Source organism: Anomaloglossus baeobatrachus, chromosome 1 (assembly GCF_048569485.1).
Source record: "Anomaloglossus baeobatrachus isolate aAnoBae1 chromosome 1, aAnoBae1.hap1, whole genome shotgun sequence".
Lineage (NCBI taxonomy): Eukaryota > Metazoa > Chordata > Amphibia > Anura > Aromobatidae > Anomaloglossus > Anomaloglossus baeobatrachus.
In genome coordinates, this window is record NC_134353.1 from 954,724,926 (window position 1) to 954,747,284 (window position 22,359).

Here is a 22,359-nt window from a genome sequence, read left to right on the forward strand (position 1 = left end):
GGGGTTAATAAACGGGTGAGAGGGTGTTTTTTTTTGTCTTTCATTCCAAATAAAGTTTTTTTTTTATGTTTGTGTTTATTTTCTTTAACTTACAGGTTAATCATGGAAGGTATCTCGGGGTGACGCCTGACATGATTAACCTAGGACTTAGTGGCAGCTATGGACTGCTGCCATTAACTCCTTATTACCCCGTTTGCCACCGCACCAGGGCAATTCAGGATGAGCCGGGTAGAGTCCCGGGACTGTCGCATCTAATGGATTTGGCAATTCCGGGAGGCTGCTGGCTGATATTGTTAGGGTGGGGGGGCTCCCCATAACGTGGAGCTCCCCATCCTGTGAATACCAGCCTTCAGCCGTGTGGCTTTACCCTGGCTGGTATCAAAATTGGGGGGACCGCACGTCGGTTTTTTTTCAATTATTTTTTTTTTTTTTTTAACTGCTTGATTTAAACACGCCCATCGGCGGCTGTGATTGGTTGCAGTGAGACAGCTGTCACTCAGCGTGGGGGCGTCTGACTGCAACCAATCATAGGCGCTGGTGGAAGCGGGGAATACATGATGGATTAATGAGCGGCCGGCATTTTCAAAAGAGAAGAAGACACCACAGTGTGAACGCCGTGCAGCGCCGCGCCGTTGATCGTGCACCCATGAGTATGAGAGGGGGGTGGGAGGGAGAGAACGACATGGACAGAGACAGAGCGAGACCGACCGACAGAGAGAGAGACCGAAAGACCGACCGACAGAGAGAGAAAGACGAAAGACCTGCCTTTGTTATGTTAAAAAAACAAGCAGATCGCAGCGATTTTCTACAACTCATTGACTTCAATGGGTGTCGAACGCAGCCAAAATGGCAAAAACAATTGACATGCTGCTTCTTCAAACGCAGAGTTTTTGACAAATTTTAAGGAACTAAAACATTGCGTATGTAAAAGCATTGTGCGCACAAAAAAGCCCTATTTTCCATAGACTTTGCCTGGAAATCAAAGCGCAAGCAATTTTGCATTAAAACGCTGCAGCTCAAAACGCTGCAGAAACGCAGGAAAAAATGCAAAGTGCGCACATAGCCTAATGCCGGCGTCACACGATCGTACCCGCCCCCGTCGTTTGTGCTAATTGCCCGAGGCGACAAAGTCGTTAACCCCGTCACACACACTTACCTCCCTGATGACGTCGCTGTGGGCAGCGAACATGCTCTTCCTGAAGGGGAAGGGACGTTCGGTGTCACAGCGACGTCACACAGCGGCCGGCCAATAGAAGCGTAGAAGCGGAGGGGCGGAGATGAGCGGGACGTAACATCCCACCCACCTTCTTCCTTCCGCCTTGCCGGCGGGATGCAGGTAAGCTGTGTTCGTCGTTTCCGAGGTGTCACACGGAGCGATCTGTGCTGCCTCGGAAACGATGAACAACCGGCGCGCAGAAGGAGTACCGACATTTTGAAAATGAACGACGTGTCAACGAGCAACGATAAGTTGAGTATTTTTGCTCGTTCACAGTCGTTCGGAGGTGTCACACGGTACGATGCCGGATGTGCGTCACTAACGACGTGACCCAGACGACATATCGCCCGATATATCGTACCGTGTGACGCCGGCATTACACTTTAAACAGTACTTAGCTGCAGCTGGAATCCAAGAAAAACAGAAACCAGGAACCCGGAGGAGGAAGAGGTCAAAGTGGAGTAGGTTCAGGTGGACGTGGTGGTGGAAGAGGTGGCAGAGGAGTAGGCAGCAAACCATTCATTTATTGGGTTTTCAACATGCAATTTTGAGGGCTTACAGTAACTATTTTTGGAATCTCCAAAACACTGGGCATGGCAAAAAGAATCAACCAGTGTCTGGTGGCGGGTGGTCTAGTTGTCTACTCAGCCAAAGGTATGGACAACTCTGGTGTAATTGACGCGCCCACAGGGCGTTGGGTTTTACTAGTCACCGGGCCGGTGATTGTTTGGGTTGTCACAGTGGCCTGGCCCAGTTCCGTGGTCCTGTCGGTGTCAATAAATATGGGGATGTTGGGAGTAATTGTCTCTTGTCGCCACCTGTGGTATGTGGCTATGCATGCAGCAGTCGCTGCAAAAGGTCTCTGTCTTCTGGGGCGGATGGTAACGCAGCTCGGGTGTTGCAGCTCTCCACAGGTAGAGCTTAGACCCAGGGAGGATGATGGTGGTGGTAGTAGCTAATGGCGCCAGAGCGTGGGGCGCTGGCAATGATGGGGATGACACAGAGGCTACGGTCAAAGTTCTTTTACTCACTGTAATTTCGTCACCCAATGATTACCTGTTTCCACCGTGATGGGCCTCAGTCGATCCCGGACAGTTCGGATGTCACCGCCGGTGTTGTGGACTGTGGGCCCTTCCTTCCCTGAGAGTTATAGCTCCACAGAAACTCGTGTCCTGGGTGTTGTTTCCCGTCCCATATAGCAGGCAGCGCGAGTTCATTATTGGGCTGGATCGTAGTCACAACTCCTGGCTCTATTGCTGTGCCTCGAGCACTTGTGTTGGGCAAAGGGACGTGCAATCCCTGCCCAGCGGATTCTGCTGGTAAGACATGAAGTTTCACCAACCTATGGCTCTGCTCCCCTTCTGCACTGGTCCTGAGGGAGCTATCAAGCTCTCTTCTCAGCGACCGTGTAACTCCTGTGTCGCACATCTTTCCTGTATGAAGCTGTTCTGTGTGTGTGTGTGTGTGTGTGTGTGTGTGTGTGTGTGTGTGTGTGTGTGTGTGTGTGTGTGTGTGTGTGTGTCACCTGACTCCCCAGTGTCTAGCTCCCCCCCGGGTTGCTGACCTAGTGGGTGGGAGGTCCCATTCACTATGGTGACCATCTAAAGGACCCTACCCTAACCCAGTCCCGGGGGGGATGGGCAGCTGACTGTGTGTTATGGGGGATTGTGTGGTTACTGGTAATGATCTCCTTCGTACCCGGAATGAATTCTGCTTCTAATCCTTAAGTGAGGTGCAGTACCCTGTGGTGACTGAAGGCTCAGGGGCGCCACATAATCCACGATTTGTTCATGTTAATGAAAGTCAGCTTGTCCACGTTAGCTGAGGACGGGCAGCTGCGCATGTCTGTGATGAGGAGGTCTAGACAGTAGTACAGGAAGAGACGAATCGTGGTCAAGCGATAGCCGAGGGTCAGTAAGGGATAGGCCAAAGGGAGAGAAGTGAGCCAGAGTCAGGAACGTGGACACAGGTCAGAAGCCGGGAAGTCAAAGTACTGAGGAGGACAAACAGGTCAGGACCGGGATCAGACAGACAGGGAAAGGTGAACAGTAGACGGGTAGTCAGAGACCGGGACGGAAAGACGAACGAACGGAGGATGGTACAGATCAATACACGAGTTGCACGAGCTGCAAAGCAGAACTATCACTAACTCCGGTTCAGGATATAGCGCTTTGGAAACTGAAATGAGGCAGGGAGGAATTAACCCCTCACATGAACAGGCCGGCTCCTGGGAAACCCCAGCAGCAGATATCAGCCTGTATTATGACGGAAGACTCAACTTACATTATCTGCTAACTTTGCAAAAAACCAGACTCAGTAGAGGCAGAAATTCCAATAATTTGACTACTACATGCCTGAATCGGCACATCTACAACGCACATGAGTTATTCTGGGAATTTTACTGAGCTAAAACGCTGCCTAGCGGGCAACCCCAACCACTGGCCACCACATCAACCGTGTCTGCTGCTTCTTCCTCCTCCGTCACCGTGACAAGTGTTCACAAACAAGTCTCCGGCCGCAGAATCTCCACTTGTTTTCCCACTACAGTCGGGGTGAGTAAGAGCCCATCATCTGTTACGGAAATGGACATGCCTGGTGTTTTTGACCAATGTCAGACACCGAGCAGACCACATCTTTCTCAATCCACCATAAGGCTATGTGCGCACTGGGAAATGGAATTTTCTTGAGAAAATTCCGCATGCTCTCCAAGATTACCGCACCCGCGATAAAAAAACGCGGGAAACCGCACCCGAAAACCGCATGCGGTTTGCCGCGTGCGGGTTGGGATGTGCTTTATTGCATTCAATGCAATAAAGCACATTGAAAAAAAAAAAGTCATTTAAAGGGAACCTGTCATCAGAAATTTCGCCCAAAAGCTAAAAGATTCCCCCTCTGCAGCTCCTGGGCTGCATTCTAGGAAGGTCCCTGTTATTATTGTGCCCCATGTGAGACCAAAATAAAGCCTTTATAAAGTTCTACCTTTTTGTATGCAGCTTCTGTAAATCTGACACGGGGGCGGGCTCTCTGCCGTCCGTTATTCTGCCTCCTGGTCCTGTATGCCGCCCCCATCGCTCCTTTCCATATCTGATGCACCGCCCACTGCTCCAGCCATCCCCACGCATGCCCAGTGCCAGTCTCACAGGACTGAGCAGTGTGACCGCTGGTGACGTGTGCGCAGGCAAGTGATTATGGACGGGACTGTGACTGTTATCAGCAAGTACCCGGCCATAATCTCGTGAGCGCGTAAACCTCTCCAGCATTCACACTGAGCTCAGTGTAGATGCTAGACTGTATGGGCTGCTTCCAGGGATGACGTCCCTTTGTCATGTGATAGTATTTCGAACACGCCCCTATCACATGACAAAGGGACGTCATCCCTGGAAGCAGCCCATACAGTCTAGCATCTACACTGAGCTCAGTGTGAATGCTGGAGAGGTTTGCGCGCTCACGAGATTATGGCCGGGTACTTGCTGATAACAGTCACAGTCCCGCCCATAATCACTTGTCTGCGCACACGTCACCAGCGGTCACACTGCTCAGTCCTGTGAGACTGGCACTGGGCATGCACGGGGATGGCTGTAGCAGTGGGCGGTGCATCAGATATGGAAAGGAGCGATGGGGGCGGCATACAGGACCAGGAGGCAGAATAACGGACGGCAGAGAGCCCGCCCCCGTGTCAGATTTACAGAAGCTGCATACAAAAAGGTAGAACTTTATAAAGGCTTTATTTTGGTCTCACATGGGGCACAATAATAACAGGGACCTTCCTAGAATGCAGCCCAGGAGCTGCAGAGGGGGAATCTTTTAGCTTTTGGGCGAAATTTCTGATGACAGGTTCCCTTTAATTCTGAGATAGTAGATAGACAGAAGAATAGATAGAGGGATAGATAGATAGATAGAGGACAGATCGCTACATTTCCCACGGTCGGCAGTGAGTTCACATTACCGGCCGTGGGAAATGACCGGTAATTACCTCTGCTGTCTGCTGCTTTCATTCAGCGCTGTGTCTGAGACAGTCGCGGCTGGATGTAAGCAGCGCAGGACGTCGGAGCGGTGGATTACGCCGGAGCTTTGGTGCAGGAGGGGTTAATAAAATGGTGAACGAGGCTTGTTTGTTTTATTTAAAATAAAGGATTTTTCGGTGTCTGTGTTTTTTTCACTTTACTTACAGGTTGATCATGTCAGCTGTCACATAGACGCTGCCATGATCAAGCCTGGAGTTAATGGCGGTGATCCCCCACCAACATTAACCCCTTATATTACCCTGACTGCCACTGCTACACAGCGGCAGGAAGAGCAGAGGACACGCCGGTGCTGCCGCATAATGCATGCGACAGTCCCGGGGCAGCTGCGGCTGATATTCTCGGCTGCCGGAGGGGGAGTGAGGCGGGGGACATTAACCCTGCCCCTCTCCCTCCCCAGCCTGAGAATACCGGGCCGCCGCTGTGTGCTTACCTCGGCTGGAAGGTCAATATACAGCGGAGCCCACGTTCTTTGTTTTCTATATTTCCGTTTTCTTTCTATGTGTGTTCTATGTGTCTGTGATGTGTGTCTGTGATGTGTGTCTGTGATGTGTGTCTGTGATGTGTGTCTGTGATGTGTGTCTGTGATGTGTGTCTGTGATGTGTGTCTGTGATGTGTGTCTGTGATGTGTGTCTGTGATGTGTGTCTGTGATGTGTGTCTGTGATGTGTGTCTGTGATGTGTGTCTGTGATGTGTGTCTGTGATGTGTGTCTGTGATGTGTGTCTGTGATGTGTGTCTGTGATGTGTGTCTGTGATGTGTGTCTGTGATGTGTGTCTGTGATGTGTGTCTGTGATGTGTGTCTGTGATGTGTGTCTGTGATGTGTGTCTGTGATGTGTGTCTGTGATGTGTGTCTGTGATGTGTGTCTGTGATGTGTGTCTGTGATGTGTGTCTGTGATGTGTGTCTGTGATGTGTGTCTGTGATGTGTGTCTGTGATGTGTGTCTGTGATGTGTGTCTGTGATGTGTGTCTGTGATGTGTGTGTGTGTGTGTGTGTTTACTCTCTGCTTTGCTTCCTCTTCCTGTAATGACATCACTTCCCTGCAAACCGCAGACAGGCGATGTACATTACCGGAGGTAAACCGCGAAATACCGCAGGGAATAACGCAGGAAAACGCAGTGAACCGCACAGAATTTGCTGCCTGCGTTATTCCCTGCGGGATTTCATGATTAATATTGGAGTCAATGGAGTGAAATCCCGCAGTGACGTGCGGAAAAGAAGTGACTTGCACTTGTTTTTGCTGCGGGAATCCCACAGCAAAACATGCAGCTGTCAAAAACCGCCTAGTGCGCTCAGGATATTTTTCTCCATAGGATTTGCTGGTGATTCACTGCAGAGATGTTATGAACATTTTCTGCAGCGAAACATGCAGCAAATCCGCGAAAAATCCGGTAAGTGCGCACATAGCCTAACATCTCCACCTACACCTCCCTCATAGTCCACCAGTTTGTCGTGTACACCCTACTCCACCCTGTGTCAGCACAGCAGCCAGGACTTGGTCTTACAGTTGTAGTCTCGTAAAAGATTATTTCCTCCTACACATGCTAAAGCGAAAAGCGTTAACTTCCCCATATCTAAACTGTTGCCTTTTCACTTTGTGGACACAGACCCTTTTCCGAAAGTTGATGGTCGTTGCAGTCCTATTCAAGGTAATTAATACAGAGGAGGATAATGTAATATTGCAGAGGGATTTGTGTAGGCCGGAGGCTTGTGGATAATTGTAAGGTCCTGCACTTGGGCAGAGGAAATAAAATGTATAACCATGTACTCAATTATCAAACACTGGGTAACACTGACACTGAGAAAGACTTGGGTGTATGGGTGGACGGCAAACTCCACTTCACTGGCCAGTGTCAGGCAGCTGCTGCCAAGGCTAATAAATAATGGGATGTATTAATGAGGCCGAGATGCTCATGAGAAGATCCTAGTGTTACCCCTATACAGGTCACTAGTGCGACCGCACTGAGGATACTGGGCACAATTGTGGTCTTCGGTGTATAAGGACAGAGCTGAATCAGAGCGGGTGCAGAGAAGAGCGACCAAGGCTATTACAGGAATGGGGGGTGCAGAAGACGGGTTATTACACTGGGGGGGTTCAGTTTGCAAAAGCGAAGGCTTAGGGCCGATCTTATTACAATGTACAAATATGAGGGGACAGAACAGAAGTCGCAATAATTTTTTTTCACCTTGGGAGCGCGTCTGATGCCGGATGTGGAGTTGGAGAGGATTTTCCCACCTAATGTGGCTCAAAAGGGGGCTTTACATGCTACGATATCGTTAATGATTTATCGTCGGGGTCACGTTGTTTGTGATGCACATCCGGCGTCATTAACGATATGGAAGCGTGTAACAGTGTTCTGCGATCTAAAACGATCGCAAAACCGGCAAAAATCGTTTGCCGTTGAGAGGTCGTCCTAAAACAAAAAAAAATCGTTAAATTCTTTTTAACGATGTTGTTCCTCGTTCCTGCGGCAGCACACATCGCTGTGTGTGACACCGCAGGAGCGAGGAACATCTCCTTACCTGCCGCCGGCGGCAATGCGGAAGGAAGGAGGTGGGCGGGATGTTTATTCCACAGTGTGTAAGTCACTGCATGTGCGTCTCAGAACGCAGCCGAAAAGCTGCGTACTGAGACGCATTGTTACTGCAGAATTCCTGCATTCTCGATGCTTGCTCTGCCACAGACAGAGAGGGAAAAGCATCCAGAACACACATTTTTGGCAGTGCGATCCCACTCGGCTCTGCAGCATCCCCATAGACTTGCAGCAGAGCCGAGTGGGACCGCGGTGTCAAAAAGAGCATGGCTGGCTGCGAGACAGTGCCGCGCGATCAGAATGAACTTCACCTGACTGAAGGACTCACCGGTGACCGCAAATCTCCTGAGTGACTTAAGTCAGCCGCGCGATCAGCAGTGCCATCACTCAGGTTACCCACGGCCACAGCTGCAGTCCTCCACCTGAGACCTGTGGCCGCGGGTAACCTGAGTGACGTCTCCACTGACAGTGCGACTCACTTCAGTTTCTGCGTGGAGCTGACAGAGAGCGGCGGTGTTCTATGGCAGCTCCTGTCAGCTTCATTTAGCAGAGCTGGATGCGTCGTGGTAGTATGTGCGGTGATGATGATGAGTGCGGTAGTGCCGGGGTGTGTGCGGTGATGATGATTAGTGCGGTAGTGCCGGGGTCTATGCGGTGATGATGGGGGCGGTAGTGACGGGGTGTGTGCGGTGATGATGGGGGCGGTAGTGACGGGGTGTGTGCGGTGATGATGGGGGCGGTAGTGACGGGGTGTGTGCGGTGATGATGGGGGCGGTAGTGACGGGGTGTGTGCGGTGATTATGGGGGCGGTAGTGACGGGGTGTGAGCGGTGATGATGGGGGCGGTAGTGACGGGGTGTGGCAAGTGATGATGGGGGCGGTAGTGCCGGGGTGTGGCAAGTGATGATGGGTGCGGTAGTGGCGGGGTGTGGCAAGTGATGATGGGGATGGTAGTGCCGCGGTGTGTGCAGTGATGATGGGTGCGGAAGTGTCAGTTTTTTCTAATCAGGCACAATCCGGTTTGTGCCTGATGCAACGGATCAGTCTCAGATTCTGTAAAAACGGATACGTTATTTTTTCTTTTTTATGCTGAGAGAGACCCCATCATCACCGCACACCCAGGCACTACCGCCCCCATCATCACCGCACACCCAGGCACTACCGCCCCCATCATCACCGCACACCCAGGCACTACCGCCCCCATCATCACCGCACACCCAGGCACTACCGCCCCCATCATCACCGCACACCCAGACACTACCGCCCCCATCATCACCGCACACCCAGACACTACCGCCCCCATCATCACCGCACACCCAGGCACTACCGCCCCCATCATCACCGCACACCCAGGCACTACCGCCCCCATCATCACCGCACACCCAGGCACTACCGCCCCCATCATCACCGCACACCCAGGCACTACCGCCCCCATCATCACCGCACACCCAGGCACTACCGCCCCCATCATCACCGCACACCCAGGCACTACCGCCCCCATCATCACCGCACACCCAGGCACTACCGCCCCCATCATCACCGCACACCCAGGCACTACCGCCCCCATCATCACCGCACACCCAGGCACTACCGCCCCCATCATCACCGCACACCCAGGCACTACCGCCCCCATCATCACCGCACACCCAGGCACTACCGCCCCCATCATCACCGCACACCCAGACACTACCGCCCCCATCATCACCGCACACCCAGACACTACCGCCCCCATCATCACCGCACACCCAGACACTACCGCCCCATCATCACCGCACACCCAGACACTACCGCCCCCATCATCACCGCACACCCAGGCACTACCGCCCCCATCATCACCGCACACCCAGACACTACCGCCCCCATCATCACCGCACACGCAGGCACTACCGCCCCCATCATCACCGCACACCCAGGCACTACCGCCCCCATCATCACCGCACACCCAGGCACTACCGCCCCCATCATCACCGCACACCCAGGCACCGACAGCGGGAGGCAGAACACGGGGCCGGTACCGGAGCCCAGACAGCGGGAGGCAGAACACGGGGCCGGTACCGGAGCACAGACAGCGGGAGGCAGAACACAGGGCCGGTACCGGAGCACAGACAGCAGGAGGCAGAACACGGGGCCGGTACCGGAGCACAGACAGCAGGAGGCAGAACACGGGGCCGGTACCGGAGCACAGACAGCAGGAGGCAGAACACGGGGCCGGTAACGGAGCCCAGACAGCAGGAGGCAGAACACGGGGCCGGTACCGGAGCCCAGACAGCAGGAGGCAGGACACGGGGCCGGTACCGGAGCCCAGACAGCGGGAGGCAGAACACGGGGCCGGTACCGGAGCACAGACAGCGGGAGGCAGAACACGGGGCCGGTACCGGAGCACAGACAGCGGGAGGCAGAACACGGGGCCGGTACCGGAGCACAGACAGCAGGAGGCAGAACACGGGGCCGGTACCGGAGCACAGACAGCAGGAGGCAGAACACGGGGCCAGTACCGGAGCACAGACAGCGGGAGGCAGAACACGGGGCCGGTACCGGAGCACAGACAGCAGGAGGCAGAACATGGGGCCGGAGCCCAGACCGCAGGAGGCAGAACACGGGGCCGGTACCGGAGCCCAGACAGCAGGAGGCAGAACACGGGGCCGGTACCGGAGCCCAGACAGCAGGAGGCAGAACACGGGGCCGGTACCGGAGCACAGACAGCGGGAGGCAGAACACGGGGCCGGTACCGGAGCACAGACAGCGGGAGGCAGAACACGGGGCCGGTACCGGAGCACAGACAGCGGGAGGCAGAACACGGGGCCGGTACCGGAGCACAGACAGCGGGAGGCAGAACACGGGGCCGGTACCGGAGCACAGACAGCGGGAGGCAGAACACGGGGCCGGTACCGGAGCCCAGACAGCGGGAGGCAGAACACGGGGCCGGTACCGGAGCCCAGACAGCGGGAGGCAGAACACGGGGCCGGTACCGGAGCCCAGACAGCGGGAGGCAGAACACGGGGCCGGTACCGGAGCACAGACAGCGGGAGGCAGAACACGGGGCCGGTACCGGAGCACAGACAGCGGGAGGCAGAACACGGGGCCGGTACCGGAGCACAGACAGCGGGAGGCAGAACACGGGGCCGGTACCGGAGCACAGACAGCGGGAGGCAGAACACGGGGCCGGTACCGGAGCCCAGACAGCGGGAGGCAGAACACGGGGCCGGTACCGGAGCCCAGACAGCGGGAGGCAGAACACGGGGCCGGTACCGGAGCCCAGACAGCGGGAGGCAGAACACGGGGCCGGGACCGGAGCACAGACAGCGGGAGGCAGAACACGGGGCCGGTACCGGAGCACAGACAGCAGGAGGCAGAACACGGGGCCGGTACCGGAGCACAGACAGCGGGAGGCAGAACACGGGGCCGGTACCGGAGCACAGACAGCGGGAGGCAGAACACGGGGCCGGTACCGGAGCCCAGACAGCGGGAGGCAGAACACGGGGCCGGGACCGGAGCACAGACAGCGGGAGGCAGAACACGGGGCCGGTACCGGAGCCCAGACAGCAGGAGGCAGAACACGGGGCCGGTACCGGAGCCCAGAAAGCAGGAGGCAGAACACGGGGCCGGTACCGGAGCACAGACAGCGGGAGGCAGAACACGGGGCCGGTACCGGAGCCCAGACAGCGGGAGGCAGAACACGGGGCCGGTACCGGAGCCCAGACAGCAGGAGGCAGAACACGGGGCCGGTACCGGAGCCCAGACAGCAGGAGGCAGAACACGGGGCCGGTACCGGAGCCCAGACAGCAGGAGGCAGAACACGGGGCCGGTACCGGAGCACAGACAGCGGGAGGCAGAACACGGGGCCGGTACCGGAGCACAGACAGCAGGAGGCAGAACATGGGGCCGGAGCCCAGACCGCAGGAGGCAGAACACGGGGCCGGTACCGAAGCACAGACAGCAGGAGGCAGAACACGGGGCCGGTACCGGAGCACAGACAGCAGGAGGCAGAACACGGGGCCGGTACCGGAGCACAGACAGCAGGAGGCAGAACACGGGGCCGGTACCGGAGCACAGACAGCAGGAGGCAGAACACGGGGCCGGTACCGGAGCACAGACAGCAGGAGGCAGAACACGGGGCCGGTACCGGAGCACAGACAGCAGGAGGCAGAACACGGGGCCGGTACACAGACAGCAGGAGGCAGAACACGGGGCCGGTACCGGAGCACAGACAGCAGGAGGCAGAACACGGGGCCGGTACCGGAGCACAGACAGCAGGAGGCAGAACACGGGGCCGGTACCGGAGCCCAGACAGCAGGAGGCAGAACACGGGGCCGGTACCGGAGCCCAGACAGCAGGAGGCAGAACACGGGGCCGGGACCGGAGCCCAGACAGCGGGAGGCAGAACACGGGGCCGGGACCGGAGCACAGACAGCAGGAGGCAGAACACGGGGCCGGTACCGGAGCCCAGACAGCAGGAGGCAGAACACGGGGCCGGTACCGGAGCCCAGACAGCAGGAGGCAGAACACGGGGCCGGTACCGGAGCACAGACAGCAGGAGGCAGAACACGGGGCCGGTACCGGAGCACAGACAGCAGGAGGCAGAACACGGGGCCGGTACCGGAGCCCAGACAGCAGGAGGCAGAACACGGGGCCGGTACCGGAGCCCAGACAGCAGGAGGCAGAACACGGGGCCGGTACCGGAGCACAGACAGCGGGAGGCAGAACACGGGGCCGGTACCGGAGCCCAGACAGCAGGAGGCAGAACACGGGGCCGGTACCGGAGCCCAGACAGCAGGAGGCAGAACACGGGGCCGGTACCGGAGCCCAGACAGCAGGAGGCAGAACACGGGGCCGGTACCGGAGCACAGACAGCGGGAGGCAGAACACTGCGCCGGTACCGGAGCCCAGACAGCAGGAGGCAGAACACGGGGCCGGTACCGGAGCCCAGACAGCAGGAGGCAGAACACTGCGCCGGTACCGGAGCCCAGACAGCAGGAGGCAGAACACGGGGCCGGTACCGGAGCACAGACAGCAGGAGGCAGAACACGGGGCCGGTACCGGAGCACAGACAGCAGGAGGCAGAACACGGGGCCGGTACCGGAGCACAGACAGCAGGAGGCAGAACACGGGGCCGGTACCGGAGCACAGACAGCAGGAGGCAGAACACGGGGCCGGTACCGGAACACAGACAGCGGGAGGCAGAACACGGGGCCGGTACCGGAGCCCAGACAGCAGGAGGCAGAACACGGGGCCGGTACCGGAGCACAGACAGCAGGAGGCAGAACACGGGGCCGGTACCGGAGCACAGACAGCAGGAGGCAGAACACGGGGCCGGTACCGGAGCACAGACAGCAGGAGGCAGGACACGGGGCCGGTACCGGAGCCCAGACAGCAGGAGGCAGAACACGGGGCCGGTACCGGAGCCCAGACAGCAGGAGGCAGAACACGGGGCCGGTACCGGAGCCCAGACAGCGGGAGGCAGAACACGGGGCCGGTACCGGAGCCCAGACAGCAGGAGGCAGAACACGGGGCCGGTACCGGAGCCCAGACAGCAGGAGGCAGAACACGGGGCCGGTACCGGAGCCCAGACAGCAGGAGGCAGAACACGGGGCCGGTACCGGAGCACAGACAGCGGGAGGCAGAACACGGGGCCGGTACCGGAGCACAGACAGCAGGAGGCAGAACACGGGGCCGGTACCGGAGCCCAGACAGCGGGAGGCAGAACACGGGGCCGGTACCGGAGCACAGACAGCGGGAGGCAGAACACAGGGCCGGTACCGGAGCACAGACAGCGGGAGGCAGAACACGGGGCCGGTACCAGAGCACAGACAGCAGGAGGCAGAACACGGGGCCGGTACCGGAGCACAGACAGCAGGAGGCAGAACACGGGGCCGGTACCGGAGCACAGACAGCAGGAGGCAGAACACGGGGCCGGTACCGGAGCACAGACAGCGGGAGGCAGAACACGGGGCCGGTACCGGAGCACAGACAGCAGGAGGCAGAACACGGGGCCGGTACCGGAGCACAGACAGCAGGAGGCAGAACACGGGGCCGGTACCGGAGCACAGACAGCAGGAGGCAGAACACGGGGCCGGTACCGGAGCACAGACAGCGGGAGGCAGAACACTGCGCCGGTACCGGAGCCCAGACAGCAGGAGGCAGAACACGGGGCCGGTACCGGAGCCCAGACAGCAGGAGGCAGAACACTGCGCCGGTACCGGAGCCCAGACAGCAGGAGGCAGAACACGGGGCCGGTACCGGAGCACAGACAGCAGGAGGCAGAACACGGGGCCGGTACCGGAGCACAGACAGCAGGAGGCAGAACACGGGGCCGGTACCGGAGCACAGACAGCAGGAGGCAGAACACGGGGCCGGTACCGGAGCCCAGACAGCAGGAGGCAGAACACGGGGCCGGTACCGGAGCACAGACAGCGGGAGGCAGAACACGGGGCCGGTACCGGAGCCCAGACAGCAGGAGGCAGAACACGGGGCCGGTACCGGAGCACAGACAGCAGGAGGCAGAACACGGGGCCGGTACCGGAGCACAGACAGCAGGAGGCAGAACACGGGGCCGGTACCGGAGCACAGACAGCAGGAGGCAGGACACGGGGCCGGTACCGGAGCCCAGACAGCAGGAGGCAGAACACGGGGCCGGTACCGGAGCCCAGACAGCAGGAGGCAGAACACGGGGCCGGTACCGGAGCCCAGACAGCGGGAGGCAGAACACGGGGCCGGTACCGGAGCCCAGACAGCGGGAGGCAGAACACGGGGCCGGTACCGGAGCCCAGACAGCAGGAGGCAGAACACGGGGCCGGTACCGGAGCCCAGACAGCAGGAGGCAGAACACGGGGCCGGTACCGGAGCACAGACAGCAGGAGGCAGAACACGGGGCCGGTACCGGAGCCCAGACAGCAGGAGGCAGAACACGGGGCCGGTACCGGAGCCCAGACAGCAGGAGGCAGAACACGGGGCCGGTACCGGAGCCCAGACAGCAGGAGGCAGAACACGGGGCCGGTACCGGAGCACAGACAGCAGGAGGCAGGACACGGGGCCGGTACCGGAGCCCAGACAGCAGGAGGCAGAACACGGGGCCGGTACCGGAGCCCAGACAGCAGGAGGCAGAACACGGGGCCGGTACCGGAGCCCAGACAGCAGGAGGCAGAACACGGGGCCGGTACCGGAGCCCAGACAGCAGAAGGCAGAACACGGGGCCGGTACCGGAGCCCAGACAGCGGGAGGCAGAACACGGGGCCGGTACCGGACCACAGACAGCAGGAGGCAGAACACGGGGCCGGTACCGGAGCCCAGACAGCAGGAGGCAGAACACGGGGCCGGTACCGGAGCACAGACAGCAGGAGGCAGAACACGGGGCCGGTACCGGAGCCCAGACAGCAGGAGGCAGAACACGGGGCCGGTACCGGAGCCCAGACAGCGGGAGGCAGAACACGGGGCCGGTACCGGAGCACAGACAGCGGGAGGCAGAACACGGGGCCGGTACCGGAGCACAGACAGCAGGAGGCAGAACACGGGGCCGGTACCGGAGCACAGACAGCAGGAGGCAGAACACGGGGCCGGTACCGGAGCACAGACAGCGGGAGGCAGAACACGGGGCCGGTACCGGAGCACAGACAGCGGGAGGCAGAACACGGGGCCGGTACCGGAGCACAGACAGCAGGAGGCAGAACACGGGGCCGGTACCGGAGCACAGACAGCAGGAGGCAGAACACGGGGCCGGTACCGGAGCCCAGACAGCGGGAGGCAGAACACGGGGCCGGTACCGGAGCCCAGACAGCAGGAGGCAGAACACGGGGCCGGTACAGACAGCAGGACCGTGTAGAGAGAACCGGAAGCAGAAAGAAACACACACAGTGCGGAGGAACCAGGGTAACGGGGACCCCCGGTGACGTCACGCCCATGTGCCCAGAAGGGGCGGGGCCTCCATTGCTGATACCAGGAAGTAACATTCTCTCCTCAGTCTCCGGGGCCTGGAGTTGTGTATAATAGAAGCGGGGGCGGGGCCTCAGGATGATAGTGGGCGGGGCCGCAGGATGATAGTGGGCGGAGGAAACAGCCCGAGCTCCTCCCACCACTGGGATTTCTCCGGAGCCAGAGAGCCCTCAGCACAGGACGCGGCCCCCGCTGCCTGCCCCGGGAAACCCCGCACATCCCCTCCGCTACATCCCAGCAGAAGAAGCGGCCTCATTGCTGCAGCTGTGAGTGTCCCCGGCTCCTCTGTGCAGGGGCAGCGCGGGCTGTAGAGACGGGGACTCCTCTGTGACCTGTGGGGGGAGCGCGGCCATCACTGAGGGGTCCCGGAGTGTGTGTGACCTGTGGGGGGACATCACTGAGGGGTCCCGGAGTGTGTGTGACCTGTGGGGGGAGCGCGGCCATCACTGAGGGGTCCCGGAGTGTGTGTGACCTGTGGGGGGTCATCACTGAGGGGTCCCGGAGTGTGTGTGACCTGTGGGGGGTCATCACTGAGAGGTCCCGGAGTGTGTGTGACCTGTGGGGGGCCATCACTGAGGGGTCCCGGAGTGTGTGTGACCTGTGGGGGGAGCGCGGCCATCACTGAGGGGTCCCGGAGTGTGTGTGACCTGTGGGGGGAGCGCGGTCATCACTGAGGGGTCCCGGAGTGTGTGTGACCTGTGGGGGGCCATCACTGAGGGGTCCCGGAGTGTGTGTGACCTGTGGGGGGCCATCACTGAGGGGTCCCGGAGTGTGTGTGACCTGTGGGGGGCCATCACTGAGGGGTCCCGGAGTGTGTGTGACCTGTGGAGGGTCATCACTGAGGGGTCCCGGAGTGTGTGTGACCTGTGGGGGGCCATCACTGAGGGGTCCCGGAGTGTGTGTGACCTGTGGGGGGCCATCACTGAGGGGTCCCGGAGTGTGTGTGACCTGTGGGGGGTCATCACTGAGGGGTCCTGGAGTGTGTGTGACCTGTGGGGGGTCATCACTGAGGGGTCCCGGAGTGTGTGTGATCTGTGGGGGTCATCACTGAGGGGTCCCGGAGTGTGTGTGACCTGTGGGGGGCCATCACTGAGGGGTCCCGGAGTGTGTGTGACCTGTGGGGGGTCATCACTGAGGGGTCCCGGAGTGTGTGTGATCTGTGGGGGTCATCACTGAGGGGTCCCGGAGTGTGTGTGACCTGTGGGGGGCCATCACTGAGGGGTCCCGGAGTGTGTGTGACCTGTGGGGGGCCATCACTGAGGGGTCCCGGAGTGTGTGTGACCTGTGGGGGGTCATCACTGAGGGGTCCCGGAGTGTGTGTGACCTGTGGGGGGTCATCACTGAGGGGTCCCGGAGTGTGTGTGACCTGTGGGGGGTCATCACTGAGGGGTCCCGGAGTGTGTGTGACCTTCTCTGAGTCTGCGTCTGTTTTCCTCGTATTCGGAAGCTTTTGTGCAGGAATCAGACCCCGGGGATTTCATAACAAAACGTTATTTCCTCATTGTCACCAGTTTCATGGTATTCAGCATCTTCTCCTCACTACGATACTCTCCACTATAAAGACCCACTATGGAGGGTGCAACGACAGACCCCGCACTACACATGGGGGAGAGAGCGACAGACCCCGCACTACACGTGAGGGAGAGAGAGCGACAGACCCCGCACTACACGTGAGGGAGAGAGAGCGACAGACCCCGCACTACACATGAGGGAGAGAGAGAGCGACAGACCCCGCACTACACATGGAGGAGAGAGAGCGACAGACCCCACACTACACATGAGGGAGAGAGAGAGCGACAGACCCCGCACTACACATGGGGGGAGAGAGCGACAGACCCCGCACTACACATGAGGGAGAGAGAGAGCGACAGACCCCGCACTACACATGGGGGAGAGAGAGCGACAGACCCTGCACTACACATGGGGGAGAGAGAGCGACAGACCCTGCACTACACATGGGGGAGAGAGAGCGACAGACCCCGCACTACACATGGGGGAGAGAGAGCGACAGACCCCGCACTACACATGGGGGAGAGAGAGCGACAGACCCTGCACTACACATGGGGGAGAGAGAGCGACAGACCCTGCACTACACATGGGGGAGAGAGAGCGACAGATCCCGCACTACACATGGGGGAGAGAGAGCGACAGACCCTGCACTACACATGGGGGAGAGAGAGCGACAGACCCTGCACTACACATGGGGGAGAGAGAGCGACAGACCCCGCACTACACATGGGGGAGAGAGAGCGACAGACCCTGCACTACACATGGGGGAGAGAGAGCGACAGACCCTGCACTACACATGGGGGAGGGAGAGCGACAGACCCTGCACTACACATGGGGGAGAGAGAGCGACAGACCCCGCACTACACATGGGGGAGAGAGAGCGACAGACCCTGCACTACACATGGGGGAGAGAGAGCGACAGACCCTGCACTACACATGGGGGAGAGAGAGAGCGACAGACCCCGCACTACACATGGGGGAGAGAGAGCGACAGACCCCGCACTACACATGAGGGAGAGAGAGCGACAGACCCCGCACTACACATGGGGGAGAGAGAGAGCGACAGACCCCGCACTACACATGGAGGAGAGAGAGCGACAGACCCCGCACTACACATGAGGGAGAGAGAGAGCGACAGACCCCGCACTACACATGAGGGAGAGAGAGAGCGACAGACCCCGCACTACACATGAGGGAGAGAGAGCGACAGACCCCGCACTACACATGGGGGGAGAGAGCGACAGACCCCGCACTACACATGAGGGAGAGAGAGAGCGACAGACCCCGCACTACACATGAGGGAGAGAGAGCGACAGATCCCGCACTACACATGGGGGAGAGAGAGCGACAGACCCTGCACTACACATGGGGGAGAGAGAGCGACAGACCCTGCACTACACATGGGGGAGAGAGAGAGCGACAGACCCCGCACTACACATGGGGGAGAGAGAGCGACAGACCCCGCACTACACATGGGGGAGAGAGAGCGACAGACCCCGCACTACACATGGGGGAGAGAGAGCGACAGACCCCGCACTACACATGGGGGAGAGAGAGCGACAGACCCCGCACTACACATGGGGGAGAGAGCGACAAACCCCGCACGACACATGGGGGAGAGAGAGCGACAGACCCCGCACTACACATGGGGGAGAGAGAGCGACAGACCCCGCATTACACATGAGGGAGAGAGCGACAGACCCCGCACTACACATGAGGGGGAGAGAGAGCGACAGACCCCGCACTACACATGAGGGAGAGAGAGCGACAGACTCCGCACTACACATGAGGGAGAGAGCGACAGACCCCGCACTACACATGGGGGAGAGAGAGCGACAGACCCCGCACTACACATGAGGGAGAGAGCGACAGACCCCGCACTACACATGAGGGGGAGAGAGAGCGACAGACCCCGCACTACACATGAGGGAGAGAGAGCGACAGACCCCGCACTACACATGAGGGAGAGAGAGCGACAGACCCCGCACTACACATGGGGGAGAGAGAGCGACAGACCCCGCACTACACATGAGGGAGAGAGAGCGACAGACCCCGCACTACACATGAGGGAGAGAGAGCGACAGACCCCGCACTACACATGGGGGAGAGAGCGACAGACCCCGCACTACACATGGGGGAGAGAGCGACAGACCCCGCACTACACATGGGGGAGAGAGCGACAGACCCCGCACTACACATGGGGGAGAGAGCGACAGACCCCGCACTACACATGAGGGAGAGAGAGAGCGACAGACCCCGCACTACACATGGGGGAGAGAGAGAGCGACAGACCCCGCACTACACATGGGGGAGAGAGAGAGCGACAGACCCCGCACTACACATGGGGGAGAGAGAGAGCGACAGACCCCGCACTACACATGGGGGAGAGAGAGAGCGACAGACCCCGCACTACACATGAGGGGAGAGAGAGCGACAGACCCCGCGCTACACATGAGGGAGAGAGAGCGACAGACCCCGCGCTACACATGAGGGGAGAGAGAGCGACAGACCCCGCGCTACACATGAGGGGAGAGAGAGCGACAGACCCCGCACTACACATGGGGGAGAGAGAGCGACAGACCCCGCACTACACATGAGGGAGAGAGAGAGTGACAGACCCCGCACTACACATGAGGGAGAGAGAGCGACAGACCCCGCACTACACATGAGGGAGAGAGAGCGACAGACCCTGCACTACACATGAGGGAGAGAGAGCGACAGACCCCGCACTACACATGAGGGAGAGAGAGCGACAAACCCCGCACTACACATGAGGGAGAGAGAGCGACAGACCCTGCACTACACATGAGGGAGAGAGAGCGACAGACCCCGCACTACACATGAGGGAGAGAGAGCGACAGACCCCGCACTACACATGAGGGAGAGAGAGCGACAGACCCCGCACTACACATGAGGGAGAGAGAGAGCGACAGACCCCGCACTACACATGGAGGAGAGAGAGCGACAGACCCCGCACTACACATGAGGGAGAGAGAGCGACAGACCCCGCACTACACATGAGGGAGAGAGAGCGACAGACCCCGCACTACACATGGGGGAGAGAGTGACAAACCCCGCACTACACATGGGGGAGAGAGCGACAGACCCCGCACTACACATGAGGGGGAGGGAATCACGATATTTATGTTTAACTCCTTTAAAGCTGGACAATTTTAGGACCATTAAGAAAGTGTTGGAGTCTCCTCAGATCAGATTCAGTTGGCGCCGAAAGAGGACGGAAGAAATCTACAGTTTATTGTCTCCAATGATTTCTCCTCATTATCCTCACATATTTTGTGTTTTTAGTTGTTGTTTTTTTTTTTTTTTTACATCACTTCATCCTCATTACAATAAAAAATTTCTCTGTTTTTATTTTTATTTTTCTTGATTGACCCATAAATGATGAATAAAGACGAAGACAAAATTATGGAGAAGATATTCAGCCTGAATCTGGAGATAATCTTCCATCTTACTGGAGAGGTGAGAGGCTCTGATGTTATCACATTACATCATTATCTATGGGGATAACAGAGGATATGACCGGGGAGGTGAGAGGCTCTGATGTCATCATATTACATCATTATCTATGGGAATAACAGAGGATATGACCGGGGATGTGAGAGGTTCTGATGTCATCACATTACATCATTATCTATGGGAATAACAGAGGATATGACCTGGGAGGTGAGAGGCTCTGATGTCATCACATTACATCATTATCTATAGGAATAACAGAGGATATGACCGGGGAGGTGAGAGGCTCTGATATCATCACATCACATCATTATCTATGGGGATAACAGAGGATATGATCGGGGAGGTGAGAGGCTCTGATGTCACCACATTACATCATTATCTATGGGGATAACAGAGGATATGACCGGGGAGGTGAGAGGCTCTGATGTCATCACATTACATCATTATCTATGGGGATAACAGAGGATATGACCGGGGAGGTGAGAGGTTCTGATGTCATCACATTACATCATTATCTATGGGGATAACAGAGGATATGACCGGGGCGGTGAGAGGTTCTGATGTCATCACATTACATCATTATCTATGGGAATAACAGAGGATATGACCGGGGAGGTGAGAGGTTCTGATGTCATCACATTACATCATTATCTATGGGAATAACAGAGGATATGACCGGGGAGGTGAGAGGTTCTGATGTCATCACATTACATCATTATCTATGGGAATAACAGAGGATATGACCGGGGAGGTGATGGACTCTGGAAATGTCTGTAGTGATATTATTAATGTCTCCACACTCAGGATTACACAGTAGTGAAGACCTCTAGTGGTCGCTGTCAGACCCCTGTGATTGAAGGACGGGGAGGAACCCTGAGCCCAATCCCGGGGCCTCCACCTCACCCCCGGATACATGAGGACGTCAATGACCAGAAGATCCTGGAACTCACCAACAAGATGCTGGAGCTGCTGACTGGAGAGGTGACACTGCTGGGAATGCTGGGACATTATACAGGACGGCACTGGAGGATTCTGGGTGATGACGGTATCATTGTGTTGTCAGGTTCCTATAAGGTGTCAGGACGTCAGCGTCTATTTCTCCATGGAGGAGTGGGAGTATCTAGAAGGACACAAGGAGCGGTACAAGGATGTGATGATGGAGGAGCCCCAGCCTCGCACATCACCAGGTAATAGACAGGACTGAATACACCCGGCCTATAATTATCTGTATGTAATAATGATGTCCGTCCTGTCTGTGTCTCCTGCAGGTCTCTCCAGTACGAGGACGACCCCAGAGAGATGTCCCGCTCCTCCTCCTCCTCCACAGGATCCTCAGGTAGATGGAGATCTCCCCTATGAGGTGTAGACGGCTGTGACCTCCTTGTGTTCAGTCTTGTTTTCTCCTCCAGTATTAGATGTTTTATACTTGTGTAATGAGAGCGGTGGAGACGGCAGGATCACAGCTGACCACAGGCATCACATACAAAATCTGTGGTCCAGCCAAAAATTGCTATTTCATTATCTAAGTGGAGACTGCAAATCCGTGGTCCAGCCCCATATTGACATTTCATCGTGTAAATACTGATTATTAATTTAGTGACAGGTGTGGGCCTCGGGTTGGGAAACAACTGGTTAAAAGAGGGGAAAGATACAGTAAAGATGAGTAGTTAATC

At 58.0% G+C, this 22,359-nt stretch overlaps 1 protein-coding gene and 1 pseudogene across 1 annotated transcript in view; one reads left to right on the forward strand and one right to left on the reverse strand.

Moving 5' to 3' along the window:
• LOC142260531 (uncharacterized) overlaps positions 1-22,359 on the reverse strand; it is a 413,103-nt pseudogene that overhangs the window by 120,834 nt on the left and 269,910 nt on the right.
• Positions 15,775-22,359, forward strand: part of LOC142257404 (uncharacterized) — an 88,444-nt gene continuing 81,859 nt past the window's right edge. The window contains exons 1-5 of the mRNA XM_075329503.1: positions 15,775-15,966; positions 20,622-20,689; positions 21,491-21,667; positions 21,750-21,873; positions 21,955-22,022. Of these exons, the coding sequence (XP_075185618.1) occupies positions 20,636-20,689; positions 21,491-21,667; positions 21,750-21,873; positions 21,955-22,022 (423 nt within the window). The 5' untranslated portion in view covers positions 15,775-15,966; positions 20,622-20,635. The remainder of the gene's footprint in view (positions 15,967-20,621; positions 20,690-21,490; positions 21,668-21,749; positions 21,874-21,954; positions 22,023-22,359) is intronic.